Source organism: Ambystoma mexicanum, chromosome 6p (genome assembly GCF_040938575.1).
Source record: "Ambystoma mexicanum isolate Mex_15411 chromosome 6p, UKY_AmexF1_1, whole genome shotgun sequence".
NCBI classification, from domain to species: Eukaryota; Metazoa; Chordata; class Amphibia; order Caudata; family Ambystomatidae; genus Ambystoma; species Ambystoma mexicanum.
In genome coordinates this window covers 90,656,574-90,683,953 of record NC_090935.1, presented here as the reverse complement: position 1 = coordinate 90,683,953, position 27,380 = coordinate 90,656,574, and the positions used below count along the sequence as shown (strand labels likewise).

Genomic DNA, 27,380 nt, shown 5'->3' with positions numbered 1-27,380 from the left:
GAAGATTTACAACCAGAAATTGTGACGCAGGCTGCAGTACCAGAAAATGAGGTCTTCATTCCCAATCTGCCAATGCCAGCACTGGTACGAAGTGGATAGCTTGCATTGGTACATTTAAATAGGTGACCAATAGAGAGGGAAGAATATATTCGGAGGAATATAGCGAAGGCACAGACTTGCGTATTCCTTGTAGTCTGGATACAGTCTTGTTCAAAGTTAACAAGTTAACATTCAGACAATTCCACAGACCACAACTACAGTGCATTGTCCAGCTTTCGCCTTTCACCTCATGCTCATACAGAAGGATATGCAAGGCTGACGCACACAAGACAGGATAAGGAGGCAGGACTTTCTTTCAAGTCTTATCCATTATCTTGGGCAACCTTTTCCCATTTTTATGCATTTTCTTCTGCTTCTTGCTCAATTGATAGATATACATCTTGTTTGTATCCAATGTCCTGCATTTCTTTCTCTCCTACGTCACTGCAAAACATCTATATTTAAAGTTGCATTAACTATTGATTGCGTCGACACATTTGTTGTAAATGGTTGTCTGGCCAATGCTTGCTTTTTCTAGTTCAGAGATTTGTTTTTTTTTTTTAAAGCATTGAAGATTGAGTTTCTGTAAACGCATGGATGTGAATAAATACGTCTTATGATTGTTTTGCTTTACATTTGTTTGTGGTTAGAAATGGGAATGAGCAGTGCTGTACTTGTTAGGCAGTTTTGGGGTACATGCTCTATTGATCTGTGGAATGTTTGGAGAGAGGATTTTATGTAGCTTTTGAAAGATGGTCTTCTGGCAAAAATAAAATGTGAGTACTAGTGCCCACTTTGAAGGGTTGCAGACCTTGTATTGTACCCTGATTAGGGACATTTCTATGAAACCCCTCAAAGTATTGTGTGATGTCATAACTTCAGTTGGAGCCAAGTATAGGCCATGATATTTGAGCTATAGTCCCAAACCATTGATGCAAGTATGGATTCATATTTAGTAAACATAAGCATTGCCATAGAAATGCCCAGTGAATTATATTTAGCAAGGCTGAACAAATAGATGTCCTAATTGTACATTGGACAGAAGATTTGGTTCGTTTGGGAGTCTGGATGGGTGCCAAGTGACCTTGTAATTAAAACACTGTGGCCTTGTAGTGTAAACAACCCCTCTAACTACACTCAAGACTTCCTGGGAAGTGGGCCAAGTGCCTCAATAAGAGTAAAACAGGGCTGAAATAGCAATCTACAAAAACTACAGAACTACATCACTTTTTGCAGAGCTTTTGGCTGCCGAGCAGCTAATGGAAGTGGGTGAAAGGTGTGTTAGCCTTGTTCTTGACGCTAGAACAATGTTGAACAGTAATACCAATACAGGGTGCTGAAAAGCTTGTTTTGGCCAGCTTTAAGATGCTGTCAGATAGGTATTCCAATAGTGGGCGTTAGTGGGAGCCCAGATAGTATAAAGGGGCTATGTTTGAAAGGTATGGAATGAGATCTTGGCTGTGCACGGACCCAACGATAGTTGGCAAGAAAAGAAGACAGGAGGCAGACGGAAGACTTGAAGAGGGAGCAGCAGATGCAGAGGGGAAGGGTCAAGTTCCTCATTTTTTCCTTACGGGAAAATTCTTTCCTTTTCTACCCAAGGCAAGACAGCTCACAACTTCAATTCTAAAATGGCTGATATGGCACCATGGTTAATCCCAATTGACAAATTCTTTTTGAAGCAATTCTTCCTATTTAATGCTTTTTGATGGAGACCAGGGTGATCTTATTGATGATTTTTGATACTTTTGCATTTTTTTTTTAAATTGTGCAAGACCACTCCCGGCATCCAACTCTCTCCAGCAGCTCTCATCTCTCTACCTCCTATGCATAGAGAGTATGAGGGCTTTTGACCACCATTCATTTCACATTGGGAACGGTATTGCGGCAGGTTTTAAAAATGAAGATTACATAGTATGATTTGTGAGGCTGTCTAGTGGACATGGAGAGGAAAGTGCTTGTTTTTGAGGAGGCTATATCTTGGAGAAGGTTGATCAGTCTTACTCTAGATTTAGACACAGAGGATTGCCGTTCATTCATTAATTACGTTTTACATTTTAAGTGTGTTGTGTGTAGTGAACATAATGCTATCTATGTTTTCTTTACTTTTTATTCCTCACAATTAACATTTTTTACTTTTGCGCTCTGAAACACTTCTGTATGGGCACAATATAAATAAAATATCATACATGAGAGTGTAAGAAGCATTCATGAGTGCTCATTACTGAGCATTTTGTCAGAAGTATTTGAACATGAACATATGTGGGATATCCATTTGAACTGTTGTGTATGGCTAGGTAATACATGTTGCATGTCTTTAATACACCTACCAAGGGCTACTGGAAGGTTTGAGCAGTGGAATATCAATAGAAATGTTTATGTGACAATAGTAAACCCCTCTTGGGCTGAGAGATTTGCCGCCTACAGCAGAGATTGTTCTCTCTTTACTGATTCACAGTGACAGGTATATGCTTTTCTGTAGCTCTATTCCTACCAAGCCACTCACTACTCCTCTGCTATGCATACCTGTGTTCTTGAGCAAGACAGCGTGTTCAGTAATTGGGTCTCCAGCTTCCTTGCAGTCAGGTCCTCTTCCTTGGTTCCTATCGCTCTAAAACAGGATTGTAGCGTAGGGGTTGTTCATTTCTGGTTTGATGCTCACACAGCGACTGGATTGCTGGATGAGGAGATGGTCCTGAATTCGCCAATTGTTTTCTGGACTCTTGCCCTGTCCCCTAGTGAGTAATTAGCATAGCAGGCTCACCGCCCTAGTCTCAAAGGGGTGGTTCCCCCCCTTGTGGAGAAGGTACAAATTTCCTGGGTTTATCAGTGGCTATGAGGATGGCTTGCCATTAGCAAACAAGTGTTGGTACTTTTTAAAGTTCTGTGAACCTGCAACCTCTCCTTGGATTTATTTTTAAGGAAGTGCATTTGCGAGTGTTGCATTTGTGCGCTTATGCATAACTTAGATTGTTATGGGCAGTAAACACAAACACTGGTATTGGGTCTGGTAGCTTCAGTGGCTGTGGGTGAGGCGACTGAATGGCTACTCAAGTTTGGAGGGATCAATTACCTGAAATGGGCACAAGTTTGGGTATCACTATAAAAGAACCATTATGTGGTGGAGTGGCTGTGCCATTAGGCTTTCCATTTCTCATGTCAGGGAGTGGGACGTGAGTGGGAGAAAGTTGTGGTTTATTTTATGAGAATATATTACTGTTCCACAAAGTCTTTCTTGGCATGTGGGAGCAGTGGGTGGGTGTGTCTAGTTTATTCTGCTAGGTGTGTCCTATTGTGCATAATATCTATGGTGTCCAAGTGATTCAGGTTTTGCTTCAGGTAGGTTATCTGTACCGTACAAGGCATGTTCTGCTGCATATTGCTTATTTCCGGTTTAGTGTCTCGTGCTACAGAACATTCAGTCAGTATATCTGGTCTACTGCAGATTTCCTATATCCTTTTCAATTCTTTGGGTTAGTCACAGCGGAGAATGGGGTTTAGGATGCATCATAAGGTGTAGGTCAGTTTGGTTCTGCAGTTTCATGTTGCGAAATATCCCTTTAGCGTCTTACTAAATATGCAATACATGTTGGTTGCGGATATGTATGTGCTTGGCAGTAGGTTAAACATCTTGTTTGGTCCTTAAAAAGGGCATCTCTCAAGTTTGATGGAGGCGATTTTGAAAATGTTTGTGGCATGCGCACTTCCATCTTAAGGCCTATGTGATGACAATTCTGACAAATGGTGGTCAAAAGTGAGATTCTTTTGGCCTGTAACGAAATTTCAATTAAAAACCTTTCAGCAATCAATTTAGACATGGAAAAGTTTATGAAACTTCACCAAATTTGTCAAGATCTCTCTGCATGCTGAATTTGGTGAACTTTCATGGGCCTGATCAAAAAAGTAAAATATATGTGGCATTTTCAGATGTAAAGTGTGATTTAACATTAACCATATTAACAGTTGTCGATCTAAAAAACATTACTAGTTTTTCAAAAAGTTAAGGTTAGTGATAAAAATAATTTGAATGTTGAAATAATAATATCTTTAATGTGATTTAGTTTAAATGATAAACTTTACACATATTCATCATAACTATGTAAAACATATAAAAACAAGCAAAATGAACAAGTTACTTACCAACTGGAAACGTTCTTTCGATTGGATGTTCCTCCAACGTATTCCCCATCTTAGATGTATTCCATCCAGCTTTGCTCTTTACTGCTCTTCGGGAAAAACCAACCCTTGTTCCTCTCCGCTGCAGGTACTGGTTCTATAGCACCTGTCTCCAGCAGGGTTAGAACTTCCTGCTGTAGGAGCGGGTTTGAAAGTTTCAACGGGTGTCTCCCTGGTGGATTGCTTTGAGGTTGCTTTAGAAAAGGAAGGCAATAACCTTGGGCTATTATTTCTAGAGCCCAAACATCTGAAGTAATGGCTCGCCATTCTTGCAGATACTGCGACAGCCTGCCTCCTACGGGTGTTTTGTGGTGCAAGTCCTCAAAGTGGTTTTGTGGCGGATGTTGCAGCTGCTGATGGCAAAGAGGCTGCAGTTGGAGATGGCTTAGCACGTTCCCTCGTCCACCACGAGTGGCCTTTCTTTTGCCCCTTTGACTGGCCATTCCTCTCGTCTTCACGTATGAGGTGTAATAACGATAGGATCGTCCCCTCCATGATTGCCCTTACGCACGAAAAAAAGGCTGAGGTTGCCTAATAGCAGCTCCTAAGGATTTTGCTGCTGCTTTTGAGGTCTGCAACCTCTCAAGGCTCTCGTCAGCCGTGTTGCCAAAAAGGTGAGACCCGTCAAAAGGCATGTTCAGGAGGCGGTTCTGTACGTCCGGTGCAAAACCCGACTTCCGTAACCACGCAAACCTGCGCATTACCGTGCTAGTGCCCATGGACCTGCTTACACTATCCGCAGTGTCCAATCCAGATTGAAGGGATTCCTGCATGGCCTCCTTTCCATCTCCAACAATGGCTAGGAAACCTTCCCCTTCTGGTATGTGCTCCGCCGCCATTGCAGTGCAATCCCATAGAGTGTACGAAAATTTTGCCAAGGCACATGTGGAGTTGGCAGATTTTGATGCCATGCTCCCGGCTGAAAATACCTTCCGTGCCCAAGCATCCACACCCTTATCGTCCCTGTCTAGAGGGATAGACGGGTACGCAAGTTTGTTGGAAGCTGCGGCTGCCTGTATGACCAAACTCTCGGGAGTTGGATGTTTTGACAGATAGCCGGGGTCGCTACTGGCTGGGCGGTATTTTGATGCGAGGGATTTATTTTCCAGAGGAATAGAATCCGGAGTTCACCAATTCTTGGCCACCCTGTTTTGTAAGGCAACATGAAAAGGTAGTACTGGGTCTTCAGTGGGACCATGGTCCAATATGTCTGTTAAATCGTCCTGGACCAATTGGGCTGGTGGTCTAGCCCATCCCAAGTAATCTACCACCTTGGTCATTAACTGACGGTAAGATGGACTGGCATGCTCTCCTGGATCTGGTCTACCGAAGTCATTCTCAGGAGAGGCGTCAATGCCACTTGCATTGTGCAAAGACTCCACCAAATCCCTCATTCTGCTTTTCTCTGAGATCAAGCATTCTGGGACATTTGGGGTGCCATACTCCAATCCAAAAGGTACATTTTCCTCCTCGGATCTCTCCTGTTCCTCAGTAATTGAGGTAAATGATTTGAAAAACTCCTTTCTAGGGAGAGGCTTGAAAACCTTCTCTGGGAGAGGAGGAGGAAGAGGTGCAGTACCAGGCTCTGAAGGAATTTCATGTTTAACTTTTTCCTTCTCTTTTTCTGGCTGCCCAGGCTTGGTCATCGACAGGGTCTGCTTCGAGGGCGTCGAGGTGGCCTTCGACGGTTTCCCCTTCGAGACGTGGTAGGTCTCGGACGGCATCGGTGACCTCGAGCGGTCGACTCGAGCGTTTATCGCTCGGCGTCCTTGAAGGTTCCCTATCCTTCCTTTTACGATCACCCGGGCTCGAGGGCACGCGAGTGTCGGAGCGATGCCGCTCCCGGCCAGCTTCCGAAGAAGGCGCAGACCGAGGCTTCGCCTTCTCAAACACCTCCATCATTTTGACCCTGAATGCTTCCCACTCTTCGGTAGACGAATGTTTTGTGGGGCATTTCATTTTCGGAGACTCGGCCGACGACAAGGTGGAGGGAGACCTTGGCGTCATTTCTTAGACGAAGACGACTAGCGATGAGAATCGTTTTGGGATCTAGACCGATGCCTTTCGCGTCGAGGAGATCTCTCCTTTCTCGCAAGGTCTTCCCCGTCATCGCCTGACACTTCGAACAGGCCTCCATGTCGTGGCCTTCCCCGAGACACCACAAACACTTGCGGTCCGTGTTCGACATTTTTGAGCCGCATGACTTGCATTTCTTAAAACCCGATCTCGGGGTCGTGGTCGGTGTCGATGACAAGGACATAATTACTTCTAGTTATATTATATTTCTTGACAGAACTCGAGGCGCGCCCAATGTCTGAAGCAACGTAACTGCGGAAAAACAGAACTGAGTCCAACGGGTGCCGTGCGTGCTACTTATACACCCGATGACGTCACCCTCGACGGAGGCCTTCGAGGGACCATCGCCTCGACATCGAAACACGGCGCCCGCTGCCGAAATTTTTTCCGAAGAGCAGCAAAGAGCAAAGCTGGATGGAATACATCTAAGATGAGGAATACGTTGGAGGACACAATCCACTCGAAATATACATAACTAAAAATAAAATACATTTTAGCAAAATCAAATAAAGTATTAAATAATAATCCTTTATCTTAGTCTAGATGAAATATTCCAAGTTTGACCTTGTTCTTCATTGCCACATTCATGCTGTACAAACAGGGCCTGAATATATCACAGGAGATTTCATAATAATATACCCAATCTGGCTTCCACCTTCAACCAAATGTTATATAGTGCAGTTAACAGGTGCATACTTTCAGAGTTAACAATGATTCCAAAACCAGGGCTCTCCTATAGTATTTTAATTGGATACATACTTTGCCAGCAGTTGTTTAATGTCACCCACCATTACCTGGCATTCGGTGAGGACATGCTTGGCTGTCTCAGGTATTTCTTGTTTCATACAGAGGCGACAGAATCGCCGTTCTTTGGGTATATTCTCTGTCACCTCCGTAGTCATTTTGATGGGAAGATGTTCTAGTCTTAACAAGAGTATACATCTTCTCAGCCTATGGGACGGGCATAACATCAGATATTGCTGAGATTTTTTAAATGTGTATAGTCTAGATTGTACAAAATTATATCTTTTTAACTTACGTAATTTTCCAGCCAGTCCCATAGCTCCAATCGTCTTTCCAATGCCACCTGCATAGCCTCCGTAAGAGGCCCAGCTCGATGCAACCAACAGATGTCTCTTATCAACTGTTCAATTTGATTGGAGAGTTGACAGGTAGATCTTTCCTCATTTATTTCCAGAGCGACTGTCGTCAACAGAGCATTATCCGTTCCCTTCACCATTTTTAGATAAAGCCCTACTCTCCTTTTCAAAACCTGTGCTTTTAAAGATATAAGTCCAAGCTCAAGTCGTAGCAGAGCCATTGGTATGCAAGAACGGAGACCCAACATCTTCCTCCAGTATTTTCCCTCAATTAGTTGTTACCAATTCAGCTCCATTTGTGTTAATGCTTCCAGCCCATACACCATCATAGGGGAAAATACTTAAATATAGAGGTGTCGGGTTCCCCAAAGGGTAAAACCTCCCTATTTTATTGTAAAGCTTTTAAAAAGAGCTGTAATTTGCGCTGCTCTTATCAAATGGCTGCGCTTGCATATAAGATATTCACCTTTGGGTTCAAGATATCTATATACTGGAACATATGTGATTTCGCCATCATTAATGTGGAGCTTAACCCGTGTAGTTCTTTTGTTCGTGTATCTTATCACATGAGTTTTCTCTATATTGATGGTAAGACCATTATTTTCTGAGTATTCCCAAAGGGCTAGTGCTGATCGGCGTAGTCCACTGATGGTGTGATCGAATACCACCAGGTCATCAGCGTATGCAAGCACTAAACAACCCTGCTTGACCCCTCTATTCTGTAAAACTTCTTCGGACATACGTCCTTGCTGGTCTAGTTTTAATTTTACCTTGGTATTCTGGTGTAAAAGCCTAAGATAATATAGAAGGTCTTCAGAGCAGCCTAGTTTTTGCAACTTCCTCCAAAGTTTCTCTCTAGGGATTGAATCAAATGCTGCTTTGAAATCAACATAGAGTGCGTACAAGGAAGGTTGACCGCACTGTAGCGCCCTACTGCGCATAATATCCATAACCAAAAGGTTATGGGTGGTAGAATAACCTTTCCTAAAACCGCATTGGAACTTAAGATTTTAATGTTGAAATACAAAGTTTGGATTATAAAATAAACTTCAGAACAGTTTTTCATAAAAAACACAAAAGCATGTATTCACTATCAAGTTTTATATTTTTTATAAAAGCTAGTAAATCTGATAAAAATTCAAAGCACAGAGCTCCCAAGCAGCCTTTTCCATCATCCTCCACAACATAATATACAACATTGTAAATAACCAAAGTGCATAGTGCAAAAGAAACATTCTAATCCTCCATAACAAACTGAGACACATGGGGTACAGGATTCTGGTAAAGAATTTATATGATACAGCAAAATGTCTTAAATTATTAAAAACAAACTCCAGGTTATACTTCAGTTAGAATATGCTCACTTTTAAGGGACAATGATGCGCAGGTGCCAGAGCAAAGAGCAGACTTAATGTTTGTCGGTAAAGCAAGCAATACTCCCTTTATTGATTTATAAAAACTGATACGAAACAAACATGGAAAAGAAAACAGAGTAAGTTATATTTCGTACATAAAACACTCGCTGGAAAGAGCAGGTTGTAAGAAATCAAAAACGTGGGTATTTTGAGCATTCGGTGCACAGGCATGTGTGGGTGGCATGGGGCACAAGACGGACTTGAAATCCATGAAGCGCAGATCATTCAAAACTGATATTAAAAAGGCTGGGTAGAAAACGTTTTATACAACAGTCAGAGGAAAGACAAAAGACATGCAAAAAGTTAACTTGAAAGATGGAATGGTGAGATGTGAGCAAATTAAGGTACTTCAATGCGTCAGATACATTATATAATACTCATAGTGACTCTTGCAATGTTTGCCCTTCTCCGATAAATGGCATGTCTGCAGCACGGGACAGGACCAACCAGTATATTACTAACAAAGGGAGAATAAACTGGAAGAGCAATACTTCAGCTGAAGGCACAAGATTGAGAACTGAAGGTTGAGTATAGATATATACGGAGCTTATCTGAAAATGCAAAACTAGCTGTAAGAGTGGACAAGAGACAGAGGATTTCGATGCAGGGAGATGATGCTATAAATCATAGGGTAGAGGGTGTTGCTGTGCCGTGGGTTTTTAAGGCGACGGGGGTTAGTATAATTCCTTAAACCTCCCCTTGTCAACCCAATATTAATGCAATGAATGCCGCAACGTATATTGTGTCTAATCCACTTGACGGAACAGGTGGTACACCAGGATTAGATAAATATAATGAAACAAATATAATAAAAAACAAACAATAAAACAAGTCTCAATTGAAGTAAAACAGTTTTGTATTTGGTTTGCACAAGCAGGTTGTGAAAGTCACTGTTTGTTTGGTGGTTATCACCACAGAGTTTTGCAACCAATGACCATGATATAAATCAAAACATGAAATGTGATAAAAAACACACAATCTGTTATGTTGTACTCATTGAAAGCATGAGCGACAGATAAAAGTAACATTGACTCTAACACACACCTTGTACATTCCTGTTCTATAATCACAGAAAATGCAGGTTTGAATCCAAGTGGTGATGTCAGGTAGAGAAGGAAAGATGTGCAGATAAGATGGAGGAATGATAGTCAGAGAGAGAAAGAAACATCCAGTTGACAGTAGCAGCGGAAATTGGGACAAGAGTGTGCCTGCCTGTCCTAACACAAAATTTAAGAGCAAATCCATAAGATCAACATGATTTGTGCTGCTTTGATTGGGAAATAACTCCTTGTTGTTCCCAATTTAAGGTCTGGAATAAACAATACAAACAGACGTTCCTGATATTTTTTTGCCTCGGGTGTATCGTCTTTTTCCGAGGAGACAAAGTCTGCCAATGCAGTGGAGGATCCCAGTTCTGAGAGAATGTCAATGTGTGGGTGGATGGAGTAACACCTACACTCCCCTCACAGTTCTTGCGTTTCGGCGGTTTACTGACCGAAAGGAAAGTAGAGGAAAATTAAGTATTCCACCTTCATCAGGGCAGTGGGGTCAAATTCTGCGAAATAGAGAGAAAGAGAAAATCTTGAAAATAGAAAATTGTAGTTAAGATGAGGTGCACAGGGCAGTATTTGCCACTCTTGTTGGTGTCCATAGGGTAGGTCAGGGTTAGGTGTGAATTTATTATTGATGAAATAAAACAGGAAAGGAAAAAAGAGGTCTCCACTAAAATTACTTATTCAGTGTTTTTAGTCATGCAAAGATTTCTACTGTGGCTGCCTGATCAACAGTGAAAGAGATAGAAAAAGGGTGCTCTTGTTCTATCTGAGTATTCCCATTTTTCCGGTGCTCAACATACTGCGTCTCCCCCTACCTGCCGTGAAACTGTGTTGCCATTGTAGGCGTGAGGAGGTGGTTAATGACTTCATGAAGTACAGTCTCTCTACCTTGATAGTCACGGGATGGGTGTCCGCGGTCAAAGGAGATAAAGTAGCCTTGAGTGGCCCCTCCTTCTCTGTAGGTGAAGGTGGCAGGGGGAGGATATCCGGCTGGAGCCCAGGCCCTGGGTTCCTCTTGGCACGTGAGTAGATGGCTCGGTGTGTGGGCTGGCAAAACAGTAAATGGTATTGGCAGGGTGTAAAAAGTTAAATGTGAGAGAGTCCGAGGGGTATGTGAAAAGGTCGGGCGGTTGCCCGTAATTCGCGTACACAGTGCTTACCTGCGTGTTAGGGTAGCCTATCGTAGATCCAGCTGAGTGGCTGGGTAAATTTGGAAGGCGTCCAGAGACGTTGAGCTGATGCACAGAAACAGTCCCCAGCCGTGGGGTTTCTGTCATGAGAGCAATTCTTGTGCAGTGTCTGTAAACGGCTTCAGCACGGACATGGCTGTGAGCGGGACTGAATCCTGGTTGTTACGAGAGCCGGGAGATAAGAGGGAGAGAGGGGAGCAGGGGGAGGGAGATGATGCAACAGGAGCGGATCATGATTTTCAAGAGGTTCCACATAGCAACAGTGATATGATGCTTCAGGTCACACTAATGGATTCATGAACTTCAACTGATGGGATACTGAGAACTATGCAGAATCTGAACTAAATCGCAGGATTAATTTATGCCCTTGACCCAACCAACTTACCTTCAGTGTTAGAAGCATGGACAGAAACTTCATCTTGTCCCCAATCAGCATTGCGTTACTTATGATTGACAGCTCCTCTTTTATAGCATCTTCGATTGGGATAGGAGGCACATTCTCACCACCAGCTGTAATGATGAGCTCTGAAACCAATCGGAGACTTACATTAGGTGGGCAAGCAAAAGAAACTAAAAGGTTTTCATTTCCAAGATTATGCCAGTAGCTTTGTATTAACCACAGTAGTGCCCTGCATGAAGCTACAAACTCCATCACAGGGTTCTGTCAGGTGTTCATGATTTGTGTATGCAAAAGGGAACATCAAGCACAACCTGCCATCAACTGTCTGCTATTTCAGGGCTGTATTCAGGACATTAAATAAAACCAAGAAAACTGGGCCTCTTCCAAACACAGCACAGCACAACTAGTACTAATGACACACTGTCAAACATGCACCACCAGTTACATACTTGCCAACCCTACCGATTTAGGCGGTAGGATACCGATTTTTAAGCAGTCATACCGCCTACCGACTTTCGTGACTGCACTATGGATTTTCAGGTGTGTGCCTGAGGCCCCAGAGCACTGGGGGCGTGACTGCCCATCTCAGATTTTGATCGATGACAGAGGCGTGCGCTTGGCCAGGCGCACGCCTCTGTCATCAATCAAATTCTGAGATGGGCAGTCACGTGACCCCGGCGCACCAAGGCTTGGTAGTGTTTGCCTGCAGCGTCAAGTGCCGTGATCCTTCGGGCAGTGCCAGTGCCTCAGCTAATTTGAGTCACTAGTGTCAGTCTGGACGACCGGACTCACTCTCAGTCAGGTAAGAGAAAAAATATTCTGTTTACACTATTCTCATCCCACATAATATAGGGTAGCACACCCTGTTAACATGGCAAAAGATAACATTGTGTGGAGCTCTTGCCACGGCAGTGGGAGGTTCTGGTGGGGGCGTGCAAGCAATACTGTGAGACAGTTTTCATGCATTGCGCTGTTTCTCAATTACTTCCAGGTACTTTGGGATACATCTTTGTGCCCGTTCGATGGTTCCTTTTCCCAGGATATCTTTAGCTTTCCCAGTGATTCGACTCGGCAAAGGTTGCTGCTCATACGGAGGCAGCACGATGCTTTCTGATTTGCAGTCTGTCATTCGCATTAATAACCTACCGGGCCTGTCACACTGTCATTCCCAGTTGCTACAACAATTTGTTACAAACACAGGACCTGATTCATAAAGAAAATTGTTGGCCTGTTTAACAGGATTCTTGGGTTATTTATGCAGAAAACGTGAAATCCGCTTTTTGATCACAAAAAATGTCACTGTCAAAGAAAAGAGGTATAACATCCAAAAGAGCAACCCCTTCATGGATCTCATTTCGGGCACATACAGAACAGCATCTATCAAATTCATTCGGTAAACTAATTCATATCATCATCACACTTCATATGCAGGCTGCAGCAGAAGCTAGAGATCCAAACCCTACCACTCCCCACACCTATCACAAAACTCCCTCTGCTCACAATCCTCCATCCTCCATCCTCCCATCACCCTGGGAATTCACCCTCCAAGGCCCTGCCAATTCCACACTGTACCTCTGTGGTGCGTTTAGTTTTGAATTCAGTTTAAATCAGTGGTATATCAAGCTTTCCAGTCAAATACAGTACTTGGTGGCATCACTGAAAGGACTTCTAATTAGAATGGATTGAAGTCCTAGGTTCCACATCAATCATATAAACAGTAAAATGATCCTGCTACCCGACTACAATTTCATAACAGACAGCAGGATCTCCTACTGCACAGGTGGTTGTACATGGAGGTGTAATTCTGAGACCCCCCCACCACCTGACTAAGGGTCCCAAACGGGCATCCCCAACCTCCTAACTCATTGCATTACTCCACACCCTATGTCTAAGTCGTGGGTAGGCTCAAGATAGTCATCCGAAGCGAAGGGCAGACAAAGACGAGGGCAATTCCTGTTTGGACCTGTTCGGGCCAGGATGACCCAGGGCCCAACCCCCTGCTCAAACAGCAGGTAAGCATGCACCAACATGTGTTTACTCCCTCTGTCCCCACAGGCCATACCCAGCCCTTCTGGTGCCCCTGTGATGTTCCCTTGTGCCCCCTCCCTTCTCGCACAGGTGTTGCCTGGTTTGCTTCATTTTTCCACCCTGCTCCCCCTCCAGCCTACTCCTGCAGGAGTCTGTCCTGATCCATTCTGGTTTCACCATCACCGTCTTGTGGCCAATGCTGGATTTGACATTTATGGACTTCATTGATTCACGGTGCGTCACCCTTTCTCAACGCTCATGCTGGACTTCCTTTGCATCTTGTACTAATGGTGGGCCTCAATCATGCTGTTCCCATCTTCAACTTGTATCCTGGATTGCAACATTATGTGTTACTACTGACTTCTGCAATTGGATTCGCTCTCCCCTCTTGTTTCTTCACTCTGACTGCTGGATCTGTTCTCTCCTCCTCTCCCTTTCACCCTTTTCCTATCTCCTCCTCCCTCCCCTTACTTTCGTCTATGCACTTACTCTATCAGAATTGTCCCTGGACCTAGTATGATAGCAACCTTGTTGGTCTCCTCTCCCCTCCACTTACTTGTTCCCCCCACCACTATCTGAAAAGTCGTCAGGCCTAGTACGATAGTCGCTTGTTTTGTTCCTCCCCCCCACCCCATTTCTGCAACCCTCTCCCTCACCTCTTGTTTTTGTACAGCTCTACCAGAAATTTCAGGCCTAGTACGGTAGTCGCCTGTCTGTTTTCGTTCATTTCCCACTCTCCCCCTCCCTTCCTTATCTATGTCTTAGCTCTTGCTCTATCTGAAATGTCGCCAGGGCGAGTGCGATAGTTAATTTCACATCCTTACTGTTCATGGCTTGTAAGAATGTCATTGTATTTTCCCTTGTTCCCTCCCTTGCTTTGAAGCGCTTTGAAACATTGTGTATATGCGCTATATAAGTAAACTATCATATCACCTAGGCATGAGGCCCGTATGAATGGATACCACTTGTGGGCTGTGGCTTTCGTGATGTTCACCCAACCGCTCTTGCAAGGCAGACCAGATTATTTCAGGGCCTCCTGTGGGATGTTTTAACCCACTAGGTTCTGCCCTGCGACATCCCTGTGTGCTGGTGGCACAGGAATCAGCAAAATGGCCGCAAAAGCCATATGCACGCCAAACCTATGAAAATTGCACTGTGAAGCCATAGAAGATGGCTGCCAATCTACTTTGCCTGTGTCAGTAGGGGAAAGAGACCACACTGCTGAAACCTGTCACTGGGCTGCCCACGGAAGGGAAAATGGAAACTGAATGAAAGGCAGTTCTTTATTGCAAGGAAACCCAGAAATTGCTCCGATATCCCTTTTTCTTGGTTCCTGAAAATACAAAATAATGGTTCCAAACATCAGAAAACATCCAACATGCTTGCTGAGTGTTACCAGTCACTGTATTTAAGGAATCAACAGGAGCACACAATGCCAGGAAAAGCAGAATCTATCATCAGAATATCCACATTAAAAAGTGTGCTTGCCTGTGAATACGCTGTCAAGATATGGGCGCAGTACCACCAGCCGCCTGTATGAGAGCTGTCAGGAATTGCATTAGAAACTTAAACTTGTAGAGTTAAGATCAAATTGTCGGAATTAAGTGACTTGCTATCAAAAGAAATATAGGTTGCAACTATTTAATCTGCCTGTCTGTTTTAAAGACTGGAATTAGAGTTCTGTTTGCCTGTTTTAAAATTTTAAGTTTAATTTCAACAAAGAAACATTTTACAATTGACTTTAAAGTAAGCCAGATTCAGAAAAACTACAAACAAGCTTCTCGCACTGGGAAAGACACCTCCCTTCTGCTTCCCACCAAAAGGCCAGGAAATCACATTCAGGTGTTGATGAAGAGGGGAGGAGATTTAGGCTGCTCCTCCTGGGAGGCACAAAGGACTTCCTTGGCTGAAAGGGTATGCAGATTAAGGTGTCAACAGTAGCTCCTGCCACAGGAAGAAGGCAGGGATTGCTCTTGAGCCACCAGAAACTTTGAGGGCGGAACAGACAGTTTTGTTGATTCTCAAAGCACAGAAAAGTATATTTTTGAAAAGGACTGTGCGAATTTGTAAAAATTGTAAAATTACAGTATTGTTAATGTGAATTCTTGGTGTACATTTAAAAGGACTCAGAACTCTGTGCGATGTTCTAAGAAGGTGTAGTGAAAATTTGGGTTTTGTAGTAATTGTATCAATGTCAGAAGCATGAAACTTCATATGATTATGCCCAGATATCAAGTGCACATATGTATGGAATTGTGGACAAATCAGACAATTGGGTCCCGGACAAAAGGGCGAAAAGTTGCCAAATCCAGACTCAAGCTCTCACAGCGACGGGGCTTGGACGAATACTTGCTCCACAAAATATGTGATATAGATATGCTATTGCTATCAAGTTTGTAGAATTATAACAATGTACTATATGAAAAGTCGATTTCATGTGCAAAGACAAAGGGGATGTTTTTCCCTGGATCATAAAACACATTGTCATGACAACACTCTGGTTTCTTCTCCAATCAAGGGAGAGGAAAGACCCTAACCAATGGACTACCTAGGGGGTGTGCCTAGGATAATTCAGCATACCCACCCCTTTAGGAAACACAGACAGCTTAGGACCTAGACACACACACATTCACACACCAACCGATTGCTGGCGGAGCACTTTGCAAGAGAAATCCATATTCCAGAATCCAGGAACTTTGAAAGAAGAAAGGCCCATTTCCAAAGCTGAACCATTCTCAGCTTGGCCTTTAAAAATCCAGAAACCAGATTTTACCCCAGACATCCAAAGGGAACCAAAAAACAGCCTGGCTGTGCTGTAAGCTGCTTTCTTGCTAAGAATTATTGCCAGAATTCAAAGATCCAACCCAGTAGAGCTGCGCTGTGACCATATAGCTGTGAACCAGAACCAGAGCCGGTGAGATCCAATCCAGTCCCACTGTGCGGTGTCCAGAGTGCCTTGCTGATTGCAGACCAGAGCGCCTTGAGTCCAGTCCGGTGTGCCTGCAGAATTCCTGTCCAGAAATCTTGACTGACCTGAATCCCTGACAGGCCCATTCAAAACATTGGTAGTGAGTATCCATAGCATAGGAATGTCACTAGCATATGTACGGTCCATAAGTCATCCCTAGCCAAACCCATCCTCTCTAATATCCAGAACTGCATTGTTAGAAATTCTTTTGTCTTGCCTGAACTCTCCATCTCATCCCCATTATCCTTTTGTAATAGTAGTGTTTAAATCATCTTTGCGCTGATATATAGTTTCTGAAGAAAGGCGAGCGTCTCGGCAGGCAAAACCAACCAGAGATATCCCGGGCTGGTGGCTGTGCTGTCGTGCAGTTTGCATCTTCATGGTCTACCCTTAGTGTAAAGAATCTTGTTTGTAGTTTTAAAAGCGCATTCTTGTTTTGCAATTTTGTCTCTTTCTGAAAAAAAGACCTCCGCAAAAACCTCCATAACTCCTTCACCTGTCGACTTGAAGCTTACATCCTAAGCTTTCCAATGAACCCCCACGCGCAGAAAAGTTTGCCATGAATTTTTCATTTGGCTCAAATCTATAATGTGTGAAATAGCTGTTCATTGCACCCAACATCAAAATTAAGTTTTCTACTTGCTAATTACTCTATAATATAATCATTGCTAGCGTTTGTCTGATACCATGCAAAGCGCCTCCCACTAGTATTGAAACAATTTTAGTGAATTAAATCAATTTTCAGTGTTTTTACCATTCATGCAAAGCTAACTGTAAAATCATTTTTGACAAGTTTGCAATCATTCCCGTTTCTCTCCGTGTTTGCTGGGGGAAATTGGGATTGATACTATTTTGTTGAACTCTGTATGCCTGAAACCTGTTTTCTCTTCTTCCATCTCTTTATATTTCATATTTTGGGGGATTGAGTAGTGTGCAGGGGGAAAGAGTGACCACATTGCATTTTGATTGAACTCACACAAAAGTATTCTCTGTGTTGCATTATTTTTCCGATCATTACTCCTTGAGATTAAAGAGATTGTTAGTGTGACATCACCCCATTGGTGATCATTGTATAACCAGTAAACCAGTGCGACATATAATCCATAAAATAAATATTTTTAACATTGCAAACCAGCCTGCTTCTTGGTTCAGTGTGACCGGGGGGATTCAAAGAGAGGGTTTCAGCTGTGCATCACACACTAGGCATTGACTTTGGTGGAGTGCTGGGTTGAAATCACTTACACTCCTCAGCAGTGACAGATGCCTGGGAACCTGTGTGCATGCAAAACCTAAAGAGATCTGCCCTTGTAGGAGAACACAAACTGAGACCCTGGGCATTGCGGAGAGAACGTGGGAGACATGGGCCTGGGACAACAGTCAGATTGTGGAGCTTAATGGGTGGGCAAGAGGAAAAGGGAGGCACCCCCGGCCCCCACATGCCTCTGCATGACAGTAGCGATAACCCAGGCAACCGGTTGCTGGAGGTCTACAACCTCACAATACTGGCACACACCAACCATTCACACCCCCCCAACCACCCTTTGAGGCTCCAATTACCTAAATCAGCAGAATCATTTGGACATGCTTCCCCTGCCCCAAAGGGCAGAGGCTGTGATGGATGAATGAGAAAGGTGTTCTTGAGGGAGCAGACAATCAGCGGAGAATGAACCCGGAACACCCTCTGCTATTCATGGCCACCCTGGCAGTAAACAAGCAGCAGAATGTAATAGTCGCTTGTTTTGTTCCTCCACTCCCTTTCTGCACCCCTCTCCCTCACCTTTTCTTTTTCTCCGGCTCTACCAGAAATGTCGTCAGGCCTAGTACGGCAGTCGCCTGTCTGTTTCCATTTCTTTCCCACTCTCCCCCTCCCTTCCTTATCTACGTCTTAGCTCTTGCACTATCTGAAATGTTGTCAGGCCGAGTACGATAGTTAATTTCACATCCTTACTGTTCATGGCCTGTAAGAATGTGGTTGTATTTTCCCTTGTTCCCTCCCTTGCCTTGAAGCGCTTTGAAACATTGTGTATAGGCGCTATATAAATAAACGATCATATAAACAAAATGGGGTTAAAAATTAAGCCTCCAGATGTGTAGCTGGGTGCCTGTGGGATTCCACCGAAGTGTACCTTATGCCACACCCTATGTCTGATGGTTGTTGTGAACACCCAGTACAGGAGATGTTTCACAGAGAAGTTGCAGAGGGAAATGTGGAAGGCACTGCTTACCTACAAAGATCCGGCAGAGCCATCATATTAGCCAGCTAAGAAGGGAGCATCGAGCCTCATCTCAAACAGTGTTAAATAAAGATTTGGGGGTAGTACCCTTCTGGTGCACTACAACCTTAGCCTCATGGTAATAGGAACCCAATCTTTGGTATAGGTCTGTACTACACAGATTGGTAGTGTGGTTGAACAGCCAGGCTTATCTCGAGAGGTCAATGTGAGCAGTAGGGTAGTTACACAACGATGCACAGTGACAAGTATCCAAATAAACACTTATACTCAAGGTTTCTTGATTAAACAATTATTCATTTATTTAACAGTCAGTTTGAATAAGCCTTCTTCAGACGGGGCAATAACACACAAATACACTCCATAATACACACTCTTAGTTTCTATAAATCAGCAAGTACCCATTTGGGATGGCACACAGACACTTTCTACACCCTCAGGTGCCTTAAATAGTTAAGACCCTGTGGACATTAATATATCACTGGTACATTTAGAGCAATACTGAGAGGAGTGTCAAAGAAAAAAGGGTTATTGGAATCAAACAAAAGATCAGACACATATTCTGTAATAGTACTTTGTGGAACCCCCCACTGCAAAGTAAGTTTACCCTTTCCTGGAAGGACGGCAAAACACAATCAGAGAGGAGAATAGTCATTCAGGGAACCAGGCCGGGCCAATGTCAATTGGACAAGAGTCTAGGTGAGCTGAAGCACTTCTTGCAGGTAAGTAAAAGCCTTGCACAATGTTTTAGAAGTCTTTGTAGAAAATCAGAATCAATGTAGGGCCAAGAACAAGCAAGGCTACAAGACAAGAGTTAAGTTCTCTTTAGGTTAAAAGACAAATTCAGCAGATGACTTCTGTTCCTGTGCATCTCTGCAGATCCTGGTGTTCCTGGGCCTCAGTCATGGGGATAAGAGGTAGGACATCTGGGGACTCCTGCACTGCAATGGGACGGTCACTGATGCCAACCAGCAATCTTCAAACAAGTGGCACTTCGGAGTTTCAGCTTCTTGCATCTACTGGAAATAGCACCACTGCGGTTTCTGGCTGTTGCATTTCCTTGCATCTGGGGTCAGGCACTCTGTTGAGGTGGCTCAGGCTCGGTCAGACCTGCTTCCTGGGAGTCCGGAGGATCTTCCTGGAGCTCTTGGCCAACTTAAAAGCAACGCACACAAACTGGTGTTCCTCTCCCTGGCTCTTCGGTTCCAGCAGCAACTGCAGTGGAAATACAGCCAGCTTCGAGAGGATATCCAGGTGGCTTACGAGTTGATTGGTCCCACCAACTCAAGGGGAGTAGTTGACCTTACAGGGCTTCTCTAGTTGAGGTGAATTCAGAGCTTCAGCACAGCAACAGGGCTTCACCGGGCAAACCAACGGTACAGGAATTGCAGCAGGCATCTCTTCCAAGTTCTTCTTCGGATTCCTTCATCCAGTGGTCGACTCTGCCTTCCAAGCCAAAAAGCCTCGCCTTTTATGCAGGTTTCTCCCATTCATTCCAGCCTAGTTGCCAGTCAAACAGCAGGGTGGCTGTCCTTGCCGGACAGCTAGCCGGCCAATCACCTAGGAGTGCATTCCCGTCTCCTAGGAAACTAAGCACAGGGAGTTTCGGGCACCTCCCTCAATTCCTGCCCCCGCCAGATACTCTGGAGCTAGAGGAGGGCTTCACTCGTGAATCCCGCCAAAGACAAAACAAAGGGACCAAACCTGGTTTGACGCGCAGAGTAAATCTCAAGAAGTACCTTTCCACAGAAAAATGAGGAAAAAAAAACAACCAGGGTAATTTTGACAAAAATAGCACTGTTAAGGATAACAGGCGACACACCTTGGTCTGCCTATTATGCAGCGCACGACCGAAATGCTCATCTTTTTATATTGATTCAATATTGCAATGGTACACCATTCATATCACACCACCTTTTCAAATACCCCGGGTTAAAATGGACCATGAACAAGGCTGGTTGGTAAAATGCAATATTTATTTATTTTAAAATTCAAAAGAAAAATCACACTTTTTAATATGGGGCAGCAATCACCAATGGGGTGATAATTACAATGAGAATGTGAGCAATGCACTGGGTTTAACCTTCTAGTTTAACCATCGGAATAGGAGCACCTTTTGGTTTAGGAAAGATAGCAACCAAGTTAGAATTTCCCCCTGCAATGTTCCCTCAACCCCCAAATAATTGAATTCTGAAGAGATAGAAAGACAGCAGGTAATCAGGAATAGGCAAGAATTGGAATCGAATTCTGACACTAATAATCACAAAGAATGGATTACCAAAAGCATACAGTTCGAAATTGAGTGGCAAGTTTAAAACAGATTGCAGCAAAATGACATGTGTGAAAGTTGCATTTTTTTATTCCCACCTAAAATTAAGCAAACGTTTATTTATAAAAACAAGTGAAACACACTGATTTGGAGTGCGGTTTTTTGGTTGGGGGGATAGCTATAGATCACAGGTACAATATGGAAGTGAAATCTCTAGCTGGTAAATTGGGTAAGTTATACAAGGTATAAAAAAGGTGCGCTTGGAGTAAAATGGAGCGGTGAAAAAGGAAAGGAAATCAGTTGTGATAACAACAGTTTTACTCTACACTAGAGTATTTAGGCTAGGCCACCAAAGAGGGACACAGTAAGCTCCAGGGTTGATTAGCGAGTTCAACCCTCTCACCCCAGCGCCCAACCTTGGCGGAAGCAGTCCGATCACTCAAAATAGGACTAATGGCTTAGGATTTACACAAGACCAAATTACTAAAGAGATAGCGCTAGCACTAGAAATCAAGGGCAGGGTTGAAAGAATGATTCTGCATCTTCAACAAGTTATCAGAATAAGGATAGTATGACTTCGAGAGTGGGATAAGAACAAAGACAAGATAGGCTATGGGTTTAGATGGGGTGACAATTTATACTCACAGTCCACTTTAGTTTCGGATTTTGAGACAGTCAACAGTTCTGGTCACCGGATGGCACTTCTGGACTGGCAATTCCAGTCACTGGATACTAAAGGTCAGCCAGATGGCAGGATTGCAGGGGGCATGCAGTTAGTGGGAAGCAAACCAGGCTGGTTCAGGATGCAAAAGGTACCACAGCTTTCACATTTTTAATGGGAGATTAGTGGGTTTGCAGATTGGAGGCCTTGCTGGGAATAGGATCAGCAATGCTTAGATTTTGCAGTGGGCCCTGGAGTAGGGTCAGCAATGCTTTGGCCTAGTAGTCGGGATCTGGAATCTGGACGGATGAACAGGAATGCAGCGCAGGAATGTCAGGAAGTGTGTGTGTCTTGTCATGGACTCTTATTTATAATACATAGTGACATCACCCAAGTATAGGACTGGGGCAGGCTTAACTCAACATATCTAACAACGGGATTGGACAAGGGTGATAGTCTCCGCCTCGCTCTGAGCTGGTTGGATTTCAGGAAAATGATGTCAATTTATGATGTGTGTTTTACAATGTCCAAAAACCTCCCAGTTACTTTAACTAAAATCCGATTTTGCCATACATGCATACAATTGCAATCTCTTAGCAAATTATATACACGGGTTACATATTTTGTAAAGCACATTGCAGTCCAATCCTCCAGTCCGTGAGACCTTGTTTTGCCCTTCTACCAGTTTTTTTCGCTTTTCAATGGGATTTATATTACTCAATATTCTATAACTTTATACATGGGTATGGATTATCATATGTATGTACAAAAATGTGCATTTGCGACATGGATGTTTTTCTTGTAATCCGCCACACATCGCCAATTCTGTCCCCAAGGTGTCAATGAATTCTACCAAGTCTTAAAATAAAGCCCAAAATTTCACTTTTACACTGCAAAAATTCTACATTTTTACAAAGTTTTAAGTTTTGCTGCAGAGATACAAGTCTTCAAAGTTTCTTTATGAAATAGTCTTTGGAAACAAATGTAGTCCTTTGTCACTGGATCATTTTTTTTTCCTTCCTTCAACTGTAACCAACTGCCATTTCCTTCAAAGCAAGGTGGGGGTTTCTCAGTCTGAAGGTTGTATTGCCCCTTCACACTTCCAGGCCAAGGAAGCTTGGAGTCCCAATGTCAGTGGGTTGGTCTAGACAAGATGCTTTCCAACCCTGCAATTATCATTCAGGTGTTAGTACCTGCAGAGAGTTTGTGTGGCTCCCTTCCTGAGGGGGAAGTTTCAGGCCCTGCCATCTGGAATAACTTTTTTGGGAGCTAGCAAATTCAGCCCATGTGTTTAAAATCTTTATTTTCTTATTTTGGCTCCTGAATTAAACAAACCTGTGGAATTAAATAGCCCATGTGTGTGTTACCACCAACAAACCCCTTTACATTGCTATATAAGGCAAGCTTTCATTCGACAATTTCCCCTTTAAACAGGCCTCTTTCCCTTCAGTTTGAAAAGGCCCATTTTTACATGTGTGGTGAAAAGCTAGCACTTCTATCCTTAATTCGGCTTGGCAGCTCCATCAGATTCCCACACTGTCTTTGCAGCCAAAATCATTTTCTTGAGAGCAGGAGTTTTGCCTGAAACACAGATATATTGAAATTGACCTGACTCGGAGAGTTAGACTCTTTGAACTGCTGCGCTTTGGATACTTCAGGAGAGAAATAAACGCATGTTCCTGGGAGAGTGAAAAGTGAAGATCCTTGTTGATTTCTCTGAGTTGGCTTGACAGGGCCTGTCATTCAGGAATTATGCCTGGTTTTGCTGAGGCACAATGAAATATCCTGGGCATGGCAGGGCCTTTTTAATCACAGTAGTTTCACAATGAACAGATGGAATTAGCATCAAAACCATATTTTTTAAAGGGTGAAAAAGTTTCATTTTGAAGGGGAATTTGGGTTTCTTATCAAAGCAGTTATGCATTTTTACTTTTTCCATCTATATGTTTCAGAACACACTGGCACGCTCCTTCAGTGTGTCCCCTTGTTCCATCCTGCCTGAAATGTGCTTGGCAGGACGGTGCGGCCCCATTTTTTTGTCGCTGCAAAAACGCACTTTTGAGGTCCTGGCGCACACAGGAGCCAGCAAAGCCATGGTGATGTGATGAAATACTGTTGTGTGGGTCAATATATCCCACAGCACCCAAGAGTGCTTTACTGCAGTTGCGGACGCAGCTCGCGGTAAAGACACCACGCTAGTAAAAAGTTAACCACTGCCACCAGCCATTAATCATAGAAAGGGTAACATAAAAATGTTACATGAGAAGTTCGACAAAGGGGATATTAAGTAATCCCTCCAGCACCCTATTGTAAGATGGTGTGTGCTGGGTCTAGAAAGTTAAAAATGTAAGTAAAGTCAATATCACTTTACTGCTCTTGGAAACAGTAGTTTATCCACGAGAAGGTATTTTAACCTTTGGGAAATCTGAAAGACTTCCTTGTGTCACTGCATTGAAGGTGCTGGGTGTAACAATGTAAAAACGTGCCTATGGAATTTGACAGACTCCAAAAACCAAAACAAACAGAGTTCAAATCACATACAAATACATGAGCGAGTTGGAAAAAGGGTCTCACTCTCTCCAGGTAAAAATGAAAAGGTCCTAGAGTCCAGCAAAAGTGCTGGGGGTCGCTAAGGTAGAGAGGAATTAGCACATTTCTGAGAATTCTCCATAACACAGACCCTAAAAGGGTTGGTGGCATGTGACAGAATGCCATCTTTGATAACAGGAAGCCTAAACCTTTTTGATTTTAATGCAAAATGATGCAGGTAATTTAGTTCCCGAAAGGAGAACTTGATAATTAGACCCCCACTTCCCTAATGCTCTGTGCCAAAAAGCATAATGCACACATGTACACTGTTGTGACCATCCGCTGACCTGCAGTGGCAGCAGGGTAGCTTCAAAAGTCACATGTACTCTGAACAAATCTGCTGGAACTTAAGGTTCCAACATTTCAATTGTATACCTCCGCACTCTGGTTGCAGTTATAAAATAAATTTAAGCCAGGCCTGTTTATGACATGGTGGCTATGGTCAGCTTGGTGGACAGCGTAAGGAAGGCATCGTATTGAAGTAAAGAGACACGTGATCACAGTTCAAGGGTGTTTATTATACTGTATAATGGGTGAGATAAATGCCTAATCTAAACCTAAATATAAGGTGCGGGCAAGCTATGATAATACAGTCCAAGTGGAGTCTAGTCAAACAAAAAGGGCCTATGCTAAAAAACCTATTGCCAGTCCTTACCACTATGCTACAAAATAGTGTGGGATAAGGTTCACAAGAAAAGTAAGTGTTCTCAAAATGATAAGTCAGGATGGTATGGATGGTGTCTCCTTCCCCACGTTTTTAGCACGGGACAAGGCGGACGCTTGAGCACAGCACACTCCTGGGCCTTTAAGGTACGAGCTTACAGTTCTTTTAAAAAAAATCAGAACCTTCTGTGGCCAAGTCTTTTTCACATAAAGTTTCTTGCCTCAGAGGGTCTGATGTGTCAAACAAAAAACAAAAGTTTCTTCGGTTTCTCTTCAAGTTGAGTGATAACTCTCCGCCCTTTGGATCCCTCTCAGCCGGGCTCTGATCCTTCTTTCAACAACAGTCTTCCTCAGTCGGGTTCACCATGGCCTTTCCTTCAAAATATCATCATCTTTAATATTCTGGAGTCTCCATGTCTTTTTAAACAATCATTAACTCAGTAACACATGAAAATGGGGGACTATGGTGTCTCATCAGTCTAAGAGGCAGCAAATTGTCGTGCACACTGCAAAATAAGCAATATAGGGCTGAAATGTGGACCGGGGCATAAAATGACTGGGTCACTCAGGATTATGACATGGAATGGGAGGGGCCTGAACTGCCCATCCAAAAGGCATAAGGTGCTACTAGACCTGCAAAGGCACCAAGTGGGACTAGCGTTTCTACAAGAGACACCAGGCAATCGAAATTTCGGGAGAGTTGGGGATGCCATTGTTACTTTTTTGTTACTCCTCATAATCTAGGAGGGTGTGCATTCTCATGAACAGTTCTGTTGGTTTCTGGCCAACTACAATGGCCAAAGATCAAGAGTGGAGAGGATTGGTAGTGAAGGGAAAATGATACAGAGCCGACAGTACACGCTAGTAAACTATTAGGGTCCAACTTTAGATACGGTTGAAGCATTAAACTGGCTTGACCGCCAACTGGGGAGGCTACCACCTAGGTAGATAATCTGGCCTGGAGACTAATGCAGTCATGGAGCAGGGCCAGGATCGCATGCAGGGAATCCACTGCCCGATATCTAAGGTAACTGGTAAACTACAAGACATGTGCTCGATATGGGAGTTGGCTGATGTCTGTAAAACTAGAAATCAGGGGAAGTTTGAATACACTTACTATTCTTCTATACACAATTCAGCATCCCGGCTAGACTACTTCCTGGTTTCCCACACATTAATGGGTAAGGTAACAGACATCTATCCTGGCGCACACGCTGTCAGACCATGTCCCAGTTCTATTAGCTATTGAATTGACAGATCGGGGGGTGGCGAGAACACCCTGGATATTTAAAAGTGAAGGGCTGACAGATGTGTCGTTTCAGGGAGGCCAGTTCGGGGCAATAGATACGTTCTTTGCAATCAATGATTGCTCGGTAGAGTCAGCTGTGAACCTATGGGAGAGTTTTAAGTTTGTGATTACGGGGAAGAGTAAGCTGGGGTTTTTAAACTAATCAGATGGAAAATGGCAGATGTCGAAGCTCATATACAAGGATCACAGACAGAGTCACAAACACCAACACTCCTAGAACAAGCAGAGATATGGAAACATCTGCTGTAAGTGCCTTGGACGAGGTATCTCGTCCTTTGGATTACCTCCCTGTTGCCAAGGACGAGATAGCTCGTCCTTGGCACTTTGGGGGTTAATGAAGGAGAAAATGTTAGAAGGCATTGAATGATGAAATACCGAAATCACCAAAAAAGTCCTTGGCACTGGGAGGGAGGGTGGGGGGGTGAGGACCCATGGCAGTTAAAAGGTTAATGACCTAGCACGCAGGGAGGTTAGGTTTCTCTGGGGGAAAGCCACAGTTCGGCAATACGGGGAGCGGCAAACGCCGAGGAGAGTGTTGCCCAAAGCAGTGAAATTGGACAATTTTAGGGACCGATGCAAAAGATACACAAAGAACGGATACGTTTGCAGACCCATCTTCCCTTATTAACATAGATAATAAAATCCTAGCCAAAATGTTGGCATCCATACTGGCACCCCTGATGCAGAAAATGGTGAAGGCAGAACAGTCGGAGTTCATACCTGGTTGCTTCACTTCTCATGGCCTCCGTAGGATGTCTGGAATGACGTCAGCAATACAGCAGGACAGGTCTATCGAAGCAGAACTCTTGGACACCACAAAAGCATTTGACTCTGTGGAATGGCCCTTTGTGTTCGAGGTACTGCATAAAATGGGGGTGGGGGAGCAGTTCATGTCCTTAGTGTTGTTGCTGTACACACTTCCTGTAGTCAAGATTAGGGTGAATGCAAGGCATGAAATAAGCAGTGTCACATAGCAATTTGCTATGCAATTCTGTAGGTTTGCTAATCAAATGGACACTTAAACTGGTAATGTTTCAATTGTACGGCTTAGCGCAGAAACTTCCTATGCTTCTCGTGAATGGGGACGTGGAAGTATGCGTCCTCCAGATCCAGCGACATCAAGAAGTCTCCTTCCTCCAGTTAGTCGAGCACGTGCTGCAACGTGACCATCCTGAATTTTTGGGACTTCAGGTATTTGTTGAGACGCTGCA

General features: G+C 43.6%; 1 protein-coding gene across 5 annotated transcripts in view; it reads right to left on the bottom strand.

Annotated features, from left to right (window-relative positions):
* Nucleotides 1-27,380, bottom strand: part of LOC138511228 (long-chain-fatty-acid--CoA ligase ACSBG2-like) — a 1,364,724-nt gene that overhangs the window by 237,446 nt on the left and 1,099,898 nt on the right. For all 5 annotated transcript variants that reach the window (XM_069626768.1, XM_069626770.1, XM_069626769.1 and 2 more), the window contains one exon: nucleotides 11,437-11,576. In XM_069626768.1, coding sequence (XP_069482869.1) covers nucleotides 11,437-11,576 — 140 coding nt within the window. The remainder of the gene's footprint in view (nucleotides 1-11,436; nucleotides 11,577-27,380) is intronic.